Source organism: Musa acuminata, chromosome BXJ2-8 (assembly GCF_036884655.1).
Source record: "Musa acuminata AAA Group cultivar baxijiao chromosome BXJ2-8, Cavendish_Baxijiao_AAA, whole genome shotgun sequence".
Lineage (NCBI taxonomy): Eukaryota > Viridiplantae > Streptophyta > Magnoliopsida > Zingiberales > Musaceae > Musa > Musa acuminata.
In genome coordinates this window covers 30,257,478-30,270,473 of record NC_088345.1, presented here as the reverse complement: position 1 = coordinate 30,270,473, position 12,996 = coordinate 30,257,478, and the positions used below count along the sequence as shown (strand labels likewise).

The following is a 12,996-nucleotide window of genomic DNA, read 5'->3' as shown; positions in this document are numbered from 1 at the left end:
CGAAGTGTATGCATGGTAATTTGAAATGACTATGATGGACGAGCTCAAGTTCTTTCATGGCTTCAAATAAAACAACCAAAAGAGGCAATCTTCATAAACCAAACCAAGTACACAGTCAACACTTATGAAGCTTAGGACAGAGAAAACCTTTGAGCACATCAATTGAACTAGATCCAGATGAAAAGGTCAATCAATTGAGACCGAGCTGTTAAGGTACAATTAGAAGATTACTTTACCAAGTAACAAGTATATTTGAGATAATTTTTAGTGAATTTTTGTTTTATATATCAGTCAATCCTAAGGAATCACACTTTGTAGCATTTAGAAGATTTTTAAATGTGGAGACATAAATGTTAGACCCTTGGTACTAAGCTGTTACTCAATCTAATAGCATATGTTGATGTTGACTTTGTGGATCGCATAGTGGATTGGAAGAGCAAAGTGAAACTTATCTATTAATTTCAGGGGCATGTACTTTTCTCTTGGCCTTCTGAAAAAAAGTTGATTGCACTTTTCAATGCAAAAACCATATACATAACAATCAGAAAGTTTTGTATATTTGTTGTACCAATCAGTATGGACCAGTGTTTACTGGTCCGATGACCAACCAGTATGTGGATTGTGTTTTTATTTTTTTGCTCCACCTTCTCTCTCTCTCTCCCCTCCCCTCCACACCCCCCCCCCCCCCCCACACCCTCCTCCTCCCTCAACCTTTGGCACTGCCTTGGACAGTGCCAACAGATACTGACCCATTCTGTTGCCCAGTACACTGTACCAGTTTAATTGTCAATCAATCTCAGGGATTTTGATTTTAATCCTTGAAAATATATGCATGTTGTGCTGAATTAATGCAATTGAATTACACTTTCTAAGACATAGGGACTACTTTTTGAAAAATGTATTCATGATGTGTGACAACACTATTTCTATAAACCTTGCAAAGAATATGATCCAACGTTCAAGGATTAACCATATAGAAATTTATACACCATTTTATCAGATATCATGTACCAAATCATGGCTTAGATCTTGAACTCATTGACACTAGAAGTGAATCAGCAGACATCTTTTAAAGCCACTATGTGAATGCCAGTTTGTTGGCATTAGGAGAGAAAGATTTGCTAAAGATTGACTAATACTTTTGCAACATTTTTTGCTCTATTATACATCAATATTTGTGAACAAAAGGGTGCATGGTGATGGGGGAGGAAATTGGAAGGTATCACAAAAGTTGTCGATCTTGCTAATGGAAAATCATGCAAAACTATTTCAAATTCCCTAGAGTTATAGGGCAAGAGGTTTCTTAAAATATCAAAGATTACTTTAATCTTTTCACTTAAACATTGATTCATGGATGAAAAATGGAACACAAATCAGATACAATTGGTTCTCTGCATGGTCTATCAGAGCTACCTCTAGATCTGTTGGAGCGCCCACTAGAAGACTGGCACACATGCAAATTTGGCACACTATGGCACCAAAGCAAGCAGTACCACTGCTCAAGTTGAGCAGTATCATTGCCAAACTGTCTGGAGTTTGCCACTCTGATGGTAACACCGCAGAAAACCTGTGGCTGAATCTGACATGTTTCAGCAAAAGACTGATTTCATTTAATGCAACCACTTGATGACTTGACTTGGACCTGATAAAGTCATTGACTGTGGACTACCAATGAGACATCAATTCATATCTGGACAGAAACCTTCCTTTTCATCCAAGATTTAAACTTGTTTTCCCTTTTCTTCTTTTTCTCTTCCTAAGTTAGAAATCTTAAGCTCAAAATAAGCACTCTCATTATGTTCTTTGACGTTCGAATAAGGAACATGACTCTTTAATCTTATAAAAAATACGAAAATGCACTTTTTCCTAGACATTTGTTTTTGCATCATCAAACCAGTTCTTTTCCTATTCATCATGCACTTCATTTTTGCATTCAAATACATTTTGTGGTCTCTTTGAGATGTTATTGGTGTTACTTTTTGTTGTTCAAACTTAGCTTTTCATTGTGTCATTCAAATACATGTGTTTTCTTCTGCCCACATGTCAAAATAGAAAGATGCACTATTTCTCTATTTGTGGTTCATTGTGTCATCTGGCTATAAATGTAGATTCCAATTTTTGTACACACCAATTTGCTTGAAATAAAATTTCTAAGTCAATAAACCCTCCTTTAATCTCTTTAAGAAGTTCCTGGTTATCATGACTTTGGATTGAGAAAATTCACCTTTATTTTTTGCCTGAACTGTTCACTGTTTTTGCAAAAACCTCATTGGAGGAAAACAAAATGTTTCGTAAAATGTCTATATTAATTTCTCAAAACTTATAAGCCTATTTTTCCAAATTCGTTTTGCAGGTTTTTATAACTCCAAAATTTTTTTACTTGATGCACATGGATTTAATTTAAATACTAATCAAATACTGCTATTGTTTGTAGGTCAGACCAGTATGGTGTCCTTGCTGACTTATACCTGTGTCAGTAGGATGGAATGAGTCACACTAATCAGACCACTCAGTGTCAAAACTGGGCTGTTCCTTTCTTTCCTTTAATTATGATATTTTTAATTTGTGAACTATCATTTATCATATAAAGATATGTTGGCCCATACATATGTTGGCTCATAAATTTTGATGATCATAAATTGACGACATGCATACATGATATATGTCTCAGTTGTCCCCTACTAGCACCAAAATATGTGTTAGCTGGTGAGCTGCTTGTGGTGGGAAATCAATGTTATATTGTATAACCTATACGTGTTGAAATCTGAGAATGATATGATATTGTTTTTTTTTATGTCACATGGTGTTGTTAGAAATTGTCCCACATGTTATTCATGTGAACAATATCAATAATTTGATTATTGATAGGGAAGGGTGAAAGCAAATATATGGCCTAGTACAGCTCTTTACCTAATGTGGGTGGAAAGGGATGGCCTTGTGGTGGTAATAATGACCACATCAGTCTCTTGAACACTACTAATATATGTATGGGCAACGAGATCCCTTTTACTCAACAAATTGAGACCGGTCAGCATCATACTCTAGCTCATGAAATCCATATTGGCAGAAGGTAGTGACCATAAGGAAATCCTATCAAACTCAATAATTGTGAGGCTCTTTCATCCCATTGGAATTATTATCTTACCCTTGGAGTTTTTCTTCTCATAAAATTTGCAATACTTTGAGTCAAGATCTTCATCCTAGGTGGCACAAGTATGGCTTTTCTCCACTGTCTACATGCCACCTCCATGGGAGAAAATAGGATCCTTGGCCTCCAACATTACTACCAATGCATCCCTATTGCCATTTTGGACATCACGAAGACAAATATTAAAATGGAGGAGAGGTTTTGTCATACTCATCGAGTTGTTGCTCAATAGGTCAATTGGTTGTGATGAATGATTTCACTCTTTCCATGGCTGTGGAGGATTTATTTTCTGCACCATGATCCAAGAATGACTAACTTCCTAGGGCATGACCCATTGAGGATCAAATTCTTATTCCACTATCACATCCTAATATGAGGCTTTCATAACTAGCTAGCATCATCATCATCCTCACTTGGAGTTGCCCTTAATGAGGGCTAAGATTAGGCCTTGGTGACTCAAGAATAATCATCCTTACACTCTTCTCTAGTTTGTTTTTAAATAATCATAGATGGCAATGGTGGATCTCCAGCTTTGTTAGATCATTCTGATTATGAGCCTCATGTAGCTTGTCTAACATGAGAATTGACTCATCTTGTATAAATTGAAAATTAAATGAATCTGCCTTGGCCTTTTCCCTCTCTTTATCCGTAATCATATACCAGTTTCTCCAAGCATATATATGAAATATGATTTCAAATTTATGTATCAAAATGGACCAAATTCGCTTGTATCTGTAGGATGATGAGATGTGTGATGAGACCTACACAATAATTTTCTTCAACTGAGATGCATGTTTTCCATGTAGTAAATCATTTAGTTGCAAAATTATGTTCATAAATTGTTTTTTAATGATGTCTAAGCTAATATAAAGAAAAAAATTATATCAAGCATTATGTGTCACTCGTGTTGACGCTAAAAGTTCCACAAGGCTCTCAAGCCAAGCACCTTTAAAGGTAAGAGAGGTCAATAAGTTACCATGTGTTTGAGACAATAATTACTCATCATTTTTTTTCTCTCATTAATAGCAATGGTCTCATCATGGACATTTGGTTTTAGTATGTTGATAGCATTGCAAAGGACAAAGACATTCCTCATTTAAGGTGAGGTTGTACCAGCACTGAAGGTTGAATTTAGATAGGAATTTATAACATTATTGTTATTGAAAATTTACATTGTATAGAAGACAAAAATTAAACTGCAATTTACTTATCATCCCCTTCGGAGTGTAACAAAGTTCATAAATCACTTTTCTATCCATGTCAACATTCTGCAGGTTACGTAAAGAGGTTCCATTTTAACAATGATTTCTATCATATTCCCAAAATTTGGGAGATAAGAATTGCCTGTCCACCACCTTTTCCTTGATTGAGAAGGTATAAGAGGGGGTTGCCCAATCAGCCAAAGCAAACGTAACTATGAGTTCAGTTCAATTCCACTATATGTACTGTAGGTTGATGAAGTTCTCAAGTTTTTTATTCATTTATTTGTGATTTTTTTAATATGGAAAGGTTTTTTGAGTTTGTCATTGCACTAATCCCCACCAAAGTGCAATTTCAAACCAACAGATTGATGGAAAGAAGCTTATGTGGACATATGGGGCTTCCTTTAGAATAGGTGTGGGAAAATCGATGGATATAGGGCTTAGGGTGATGAGGAAGAAAATGGAAAGTCTTTTGTACTCCAAAATTGTCTAGCCCCATTATTTAAGGGTACAAAGGTCATTTATCAAGGAATCCGTTTGGGGTCCAAACCCGTTTCAATGATCTGGTAGGAGCAATAGATGTCGGACAATATCAGTGTGCCAACACATGATACACCGATACATACTGATGTTTAATAGAAGAAGAGAAAGAAGAAGAGGAAGGTGTGGTGGAGGAAGAGGAGGAAGAAGGAAGGCAGAGGAATGAAGAAGTAGAAATAGTTGAGGAAGAGGACGAAGGAGAGGAGGCGACGAAGAAAGAGGGAGGAAGAGGAAGGAGGAATTGGAAGAGGAGGAAGAGAAGGAGAAGAAAAGGAGGTAACATACCCATTGACAGTGCATGGCGAGCGATGGGTGATAGTGCAAGGCAAGACACGCTCACATTCGGGTGAATAGGGCTCACAAACCCTAAGTGTTTAAATAAGCTAGAGCTGACCCATTTTATTTGGTCGGAGCAGATCACCTGAAATGGGGCAGAGTGCGTATCAGTTCATACCAGTCCAGGTGAAACGGCACTCCTTGTCATTTAGCATCATTATGTGTTTATCTGATGTAGCTAGCTGCCTTTAAGTTCATGTTACAATCCATGGTTGGGGCCTTCCTTTTGGCATTGTATCAACTAGCAAATAGGCATGTTGCAAGGGTTCTTTTGTAACTTTGGGATGATGCTTGGGGTTACACATTAAAGACTCGAATTTTCTTTTATTTCGTTTGTAGGTCCATATTTAACTAAGCCAGTCTTCACCAACATTAAAGAGGTACCCCTAGTGCACTTGCCTTCTATTGATCTTTGTTTTCTCAGCAGTCCTTCCTATATGGCCACCAGTTCTTGCTATTGAATCCAGGGTCACTATTTCAGTACCGGACCCGTCCTAGAGATTTATCTGGTTGGTAAGTACCGATCTGTACTTGTGTACCAACACATGGAATGCTGGGACATGCCAACGAGGACTTGGGTGATCCATGTCTTGATCGCCAGTCGGACCAGCCCGTATTGCCCGTACCACTCGGGTGGAACAGCAAACATTGATTGAATCTCCTTTTTTCACAAAATAATCAAGCTGTAATATCTGGTTTCTGTGATAGAGATATCTTAACTATGCAATTAGCAGACTGTTTTGGAAGTGTTGCATTTTTCTTTAATCATTTGTATTGTAACATTTTTCAGTTATCTATTTCACCTTCATTAGAAGTTCTGATATTGTAAATCTGGTGGTACTAGACATCTGTTATGAGTTTTTTTTTTTCCATCTTTGGTTTACCATGAAAATGTTCTCTGGTGTGATTGATAATCAGCCATGAAATTTTCTTAATTTGTTCTTCTTGTACAGAATGTAGCATTAGCTCTCTTGTAGTGTGATCTATTAAGACAAACATACATACATACTAAGTGATTATGAACCTCTTGGAAGAAGAATCTAAAAAGATGTATCAAAGAATGGCAATTTGTTTTAAGTGAATGCTACATGTTTTTTCTGATTAGTCTAGCTTCAATTGCCGTCTATTTCAGTTCAACAGTTTTAATCCATGAACTAATCATGACTTAGTTGGTCAATTTGTTTGACGTCATTTGTCTATCAACTAATCATAACTTATATAATGGTTTTGTCTAACTATTAGATCCTCAATATTGCTTCTCCAGGTCCTGCTTGACTATGAAGATCTTGTCAAAATTCCATTTTACGATACTTTAAATAAGAGGATAAATCAAGATGGTGTGCGGTTGAGGTACAACACAGTTTTTCATCTGATTCTGCTTCAATTCGTTAGTCTTAGAGGGCTGATTGGACCAAAATTATCCACTAACCTGAGGGTTTTTATTGAGAAGTTACTACTGAAGATGATCAGATTCTGGAATACATATCCATTTTTGTGTTCTCTTTTCCATTCTCCAGTACTGGACTGTCATTTTGTTTGTGTTGGATGATATTTTTGTTGAGGTAGGATGACATATGAAAGTTAATTATCAGGCCCTTCACTCAATCAATTTGGATATATTATTTCATGTGCTATGTTTCGTTCATGCTGTTACAATTGTTACCATATAGACACTGATTTTCTGTAACCCACATGAGCTCTTATTCATTTGAATATATAATTTTATATGGCCATTAAAAGAAGGAAATTTTCTCCATGAAGCATCATCCATTCTTCTTACAAGCTTGAAGGTTGTTGACGGTGAAAAAAAATTACACCATCCATATACATATTTTCTGATGATGGCATGTCTAAGCTTCCATAGTGAGAATCAAGTCTTAATTAGTTGAGTAGGAAAGCAATTTGGCCAATTACTACAAATTTTAACTTTAAGCTATTTGTTTGATTGATACTTTTATAATAGTTCTGGCATTTTGAATACCCTACTGAGATGTTCTGCTATGCTGGCAAACTGATCTGAATAGGACTGATACTGTTGAAGAGGTAGGGAATCAAGATCTTTATCCCCCAGTATTATTACCAAAGATCCCTGGGCGGCTTTATTTCTTGTTTGGCAAGCCAATTGAAACAAGAGGTACACACATTCCCACAGAAGTATATTTTTGGTATAAGTGACACAAATTTTTCTGACTTCAAAATATCACATTCCTTTTTGTAGTATTATTGTGGTTGTTGATGTTTGATGCTAATGGCTCTTCATGTGATTCATTGGTTAAGGGAGGAGTGAGGAGCTAAGAGACAGGAAGCAGGCTCAGCAGCTATATATTCATGTGAAGTCTGAGGTTGAGAATTGTATGGCCTATTTGAAGGAAAAGAGAGAAAAAGACCCATATAGGAATCTGTTACCAAGGCTACTTTACCAAACAACTAATGGTTTCACAACTGAAGTTCCCACATTCGAAATTTGACAACCTGGATGTCTAAAGGTGATGTTCATATTCTTATTTGTACAATGGTGTCAAAATGACTTCCATTATTTGCTGCAATTTGTGGCATCATTAACTAATACTGGTGATGATTTTAAGGATAATGAAATAATTGTATGCAATGACCCTTGTGGAATATTTCATCTCCTCATTTCTATAAATTATATACAATAGGTAAGTTCGCCCCGCAAAGATTGTTATTTTATGGATCAATTGTATTATCCCAGAAGATGTTTTTGAAGTAATTTGAAAAAGTCCAAAATATATCATCTTTCAAGTGAAGGAAAAAAAGAAAAAGAGGAGAGTAAAATGAAACTAGAGGGATTATGAATAGTAAATTATTATTTTATTAAAGTTTTAAGGGGTTCTAAATAGTATGGGATCGTAAATAAATAAAAAGTCGGTTTTAGATAGTAGCCTCCCATCTTTTATGTCAAATGACATTAAAACTAAAGAATAATTCATAGTTTGATTTATTTTATTGAACCAATTCGATCTTATTTGGATCAAAATTTCTGTACTACTAACCTAGCTTTCCTCGTCTTCCACCTCCTCCTTCACTTCGTATACTTCTTCCTCCTCCTTTGCCTACTCCTTATCCTCCCCCTTTACTTTCGCCTCCTCCCCTCTATTGTATTTACTTTTTTTTTTTGCCTCCTCTGTTTCTCCTCTTCTATCTCATATCAGTCCTCCTTTTTCTCTTCCGCCTACTCTTCCTCTCCCTTCGTCTCCCCTTTCCCTTACGCCTGATCTCATTCCTCCTTCTCCACCTCTATTGTGTTGCTAATATATTTGTTGGCATCATTGTTATGTCGTCAAGTTGTTAGAGGAAGACATCATTGTTATATCACTAAAGCCTTGGTAGCATCAATGAAGCCTTGACTACATTAGTGAATCCTTCACTGTACTCATGATTTGCAGGGCTACATCGTCATCTCATTAACCACTTTATTCACAAAGCATTCATGGAAGGCTTTGCTGCTATATTGTCCAAGTGTTTATGGGCATGGTCAAACTATTGGAGGAAGATGTCACCATTGCATCATTGAAATCTTAGTGTCATCGAAGCATCGGTTGTATTAATGAATCCTTCACTATATTGCCAAATGATTTAATGAAGTTTCAGGTATTTTTTGGGTTCTTTTAACTAAATTGATGCATTATTTTTGTATTTATTAGAAGTTAAAGCATTAGCCTTAGTTTATTTTTTGGATAAGAATTGAATTGTTTTATAGAGAAGAACGCCTAAAAATTTTGAAGTCTATCAAGATATGAAATGTATAACTGGTAAAATCCATATAAGATATATAATATATCGAGAACACCTAAAGCTTTTTTTTTTTTTATAAGAATTGAGTGGTAAATTTTGTGTAAGATATACAATCCAATTGGATCATAATTGACGCTCATGCAAATATTAAACAATTGTATAACTTAATATTGTCAATTGTAAAGAAATATTGTATCTTGGATCTTTTTGTATAGCCTAAATCTGGTCATTTTTTTGTTATCTTTATTGGCTATATGGGTGATTTTTTATATATAATATATCTATAAAAGTTTTCGACAAATGTGCCACAACACTATGTAATATAATAAATTATTATTAATTTTTAATATAAAGTTACTATAACATAATCAATCTTACAATCTTTATTATAGTAATGTTTTAGTTGAGTTATAAAAGTGAATTTTAGTTGAGTTAGGATCCTATTTTATTTGCGGGACCATTAGACAGGATCCTACCACAATGTATCAAATTTCATTAATCATCTTAAAATTTTAAAAAAAATTTTAAAAAAAAAGGTCCTAGTAGTTCTGTGAAAGTTTAGATAGGTTTCATAGAAATTCACCGAGTTATACTCATTTTTCAACTAAGTTATAATAAATCATAGCATCATTTTAAAAAATCCCCAGTTTATCAACATATCCTTATAGTTTTGAGGAAGTTTGGATATGTTTCATGGAATTTCACCTAGTCAGACTCAATTTTAAACGTACACTCGATTACATTACCTATCCAAAAAAAGCTTTAATTTTGATAATTAATTATCCTAAATTCATAAAATAAAAAATTCTAATTATCTTACCACATGACCTGTAGTTTTACAGAAGTTTAGATATATTTCATAAAAATTCACCAGGTAACATTCGTTTTTTAAGTTACACTTGATCATACTATATATTCTAATTCTATCCTATTTCGATAAGTAATCATCCTAAAATTAATAAATTTTTTTTACTAATTATACATGATAGTTGAATAGAAGTTTAGATAGGTTTCATAAAAATTCACTAAGTCACACTAAGTTTTTGGACAAGGTTATATTCGATCACAAACCTTATCCAACAAAATCTCTAATTTCGATGATTAATCATCCTAAAATTATCAAAAAATATAAAAAAAATCCTACTAATCATCATACCCAAATTTTCTAGCAATTTTATAAAAATTTAGATATGTTTCATAGAAATTAACAAGTTATAGTATTTTTTTTAACTAAGTTACACTCAATCACATCATCTTTAGAAAAGTTTCATAATTTTAATGTTTTATCATCCTACAATTCTCAAAAACTAAAAAATAATATTAATCAACTTACAAACATATTTTAGTAGTTCTTTAAAATTTTAGATATATTTTGAGGAAATTAACTAAGTTACATTTATTTTTTTTAACTAAGTTAGGCTCAACATCTTTCTAAAAAAATTTTAGTTTTAATATTTTCATCCTAAAATATTTAAAAAATTAAAAAAATATATTTTATGACAGCAACTTTATAAAAAATTCTTCAATTTTGATATTTATGTTAGTTATATATGTCTTACAAGCCGATCACATGAGTGATGGCACCGGAGATGTGCTGCGGTGATCTCTTTGTTTATTATCACTAGCATTTTATCACATATTATTTGGATGTATATTGTGATGCTCTTGGATCTGTGCAATAGGAATCGGATTGTGATGAGATCATGATAATGAGATCGATTCATATTTAAATACAGACCCTAAATTATCTCGGTCATATATTACTCGAGAAGGATATCGAGATAACTGAATAGACCGATGCGCTATGTACTTGTCCATATGATGGAGGCGACTGGTCTCATAGTCACTCGTGTCTGATCCTTAGACTTAAGACATCAAAGATGCCTTGTATGAGTACTACATTATTTGACGTCGGACTTACAGGTTTGGAAGTTTCAGATTTGATACAATCGATTCTTGGGAATGACAGCCAACCTTACGAAGGCAATTGAGTGTCAACAGATGATCATCCACTCTCAGTATCACGAGAGGAATATCCCATGTGTGCTCGCTCAAACAAAATCCCTAGGCAAGGTCATTCGGATTGAGAGAGAATGAGTTCTCCAAGATAATATGATTAGAGTGAGACTCATATAGGATTCTGTATGGGCCTAATGTTACCATGCTTAATACATTGTCTCTGAGATATTAGATGGATGAGAAACTATATATACATGGTAACTAAGGACAGATAGGTCTGATGGATTAGATCCCCTATACCATTTGGGGATAATGACATAGTGGCATAGTACATCCATAGTTGTTGAGTCGAGTGAATAATTATAGAGATAATAATTTACTATATCAGAATGAGTTTTGAGTCAGAAGGAGTTCTGATAGGATCGACTCACGACTAGCTCAATATCGGACCTAGAGGGTCACACATATATGGTGGATGTTACAACAAGTAGAGGTGTGGATATAAGATATCTACGGAGCCCCTAGTTTGGATTTTGTGGATAAGATTTAATTAGATAATTGGATAGAGATCCAATATCCAATGAGGATAGGATCCATTAAGGGTTAAGCTGCTTGCACCTCTATAAATAGGAGGAACCTCATGGTTCATAGGCTAAAACTTATGATGGTCACCCTTCCTGTTCTCCTCAGCCTTCAATATCCAATGAGGATAGGATCCATTAAGGGTTAAGCTGCATGCACCTCTATAAATAGGAGAAACCTCATGGTTCATAAGCTAAAACTTCTGATGGTCACCCTTCCTATTCTCCTCAGCCTCCACTCCTCCTTCTTAGCTCTAGTAGCCTTGTGGTATTCATCGAGAGGGAGACTCTGCAATGATTTGAGGAGCATCGTCACTACATCTATAATGTGCATCACTATTAGAGAGGGGTACATGAGTTCTCCTTCATCCTCTCTATTGGATCTAGAAATTTCATAGATATACGATCTCCCTAGGTAAAACTTCTAACATGATTTATGTGGTTTTCAATTTTATGATTTTCTCACACACTAATCGTCACACAACGACCAAGTACTTGACTTTAGGAAATCTAGTTTTTTTTTTTTTTTTGCTACACATGAGACGCCTATCCATGATTTTCCAATAGTAGTATCAGAGTCAAGTTTGTCATGCGATCATTGGCTTATAAACTATATGTGTTATGTTTAATCATGTAGAATTGTTTTACGTGTTCTAGCTACGTTTAATGTAGTTGGTAGATTCAAAAGATGCCTTATCTTGTTGTCATTAGAGTAGTCTTTCAACGTCAAATTTGTTGACGTAAATGAAGGAAACATGGGTGATAGCTATTGTTGCCCAATGGATCGACCGAAGGTGGAGTGTGCACAAGAGTTGCAGAGGAGCCACTTGCTCGGCGAAGGAGTGCCTACCTACATAAGTGCAAGCCACCTGCAGGCAAGGTGATGCTGGCTAGCGACCGCTAGTCCACAAGAGCGGTGCTCGCGGGCTAGCCGCCTACAAGCAGGGTGGTGCCCGCTTGCGAGCTAGCTACCTTGCGCGTAGAAGCCGCCTGCATACTGTTGGGAAATCATAGGGGGCGACATCATATGCGCAGCGGAAGAACAAGAAAACAAAAATCCCCGATTCCCAAAAAGATGTTCATCGTCGTGCGAAGATTGGTGCGCAAAATCCGCAAAAAACACAAAACTGCGTATAGAGATTGTGTTACCTAGGGAGATCGTATATCCCTGTTTCCTTGCAGATCCTTAGGAGAGGGTGAAGGAGGTCAAGCGTCCTCCTCTCTAGCGGTGATCCACACAGCAGGGTTGCGACGACGCTCCTCAAAACTCCAGGCCTACTCTGAGGGGAGAGGGAGAGGAGAATAGGAAGGGCAAGCAAAGACTCTAGCCTATGAGGCTGTGAATCCCTCCTATTTATAGAGATCCCGTGTCAAAACCCTAATGGGTCCTTTCCCTAGTGGGTATTGGATCTGCATCCAATAAGACAAGGGCTCCGTCGGATATCTCATATCCGAACCTCTACTCATCGCAATG

The 12,996-nt window shown here is 35.7% G+C and overlaps 1 protein-coding gene across 5 annotated transcripts in view; it reads left to right on the top strand.

Annotated features, from left to right (window-relative positions):
• Positions 1 to 7,904, top strand: part of LOC103994870 (phytyl ester synthase 2, chloroplastic) — a 47,826-nt gene extending 39,922 nt beyond the window's left edge. For 3 of the 5 annotated variants that reach the window (XM_009415319.3, XM_065121277.1, XM_009415317.3), the window contains 3 exons: positions 6,491 to 6,576; positions 7,251 to 7,360; positions 7,504 to 7,904. In XM_009415319.3, coding sequence (XP_009413594.2) covers positions 6,491 to 6,576; positions 7,251 to 7,360; positions 7,504 to 7,694 — 387 coding nt within the window. In that variant the 3' untranslated portion in view covers positions 7,695 to 7,904. Of the gene's footprint in view, positions 1 to 2,434; positions 2,752 to 6,490; positions 6,577 to 7,250; positions 7,361 to 7,444 lie in introns of those variants that run through there. The other 2 variants (XM_018830631.2, XM_009415321.3) reach the window with 2 other exon arrangements.
• The last annotated feature ends 5,092 nt before the right edge of the window (positions 7,905 to 12,996 follow it).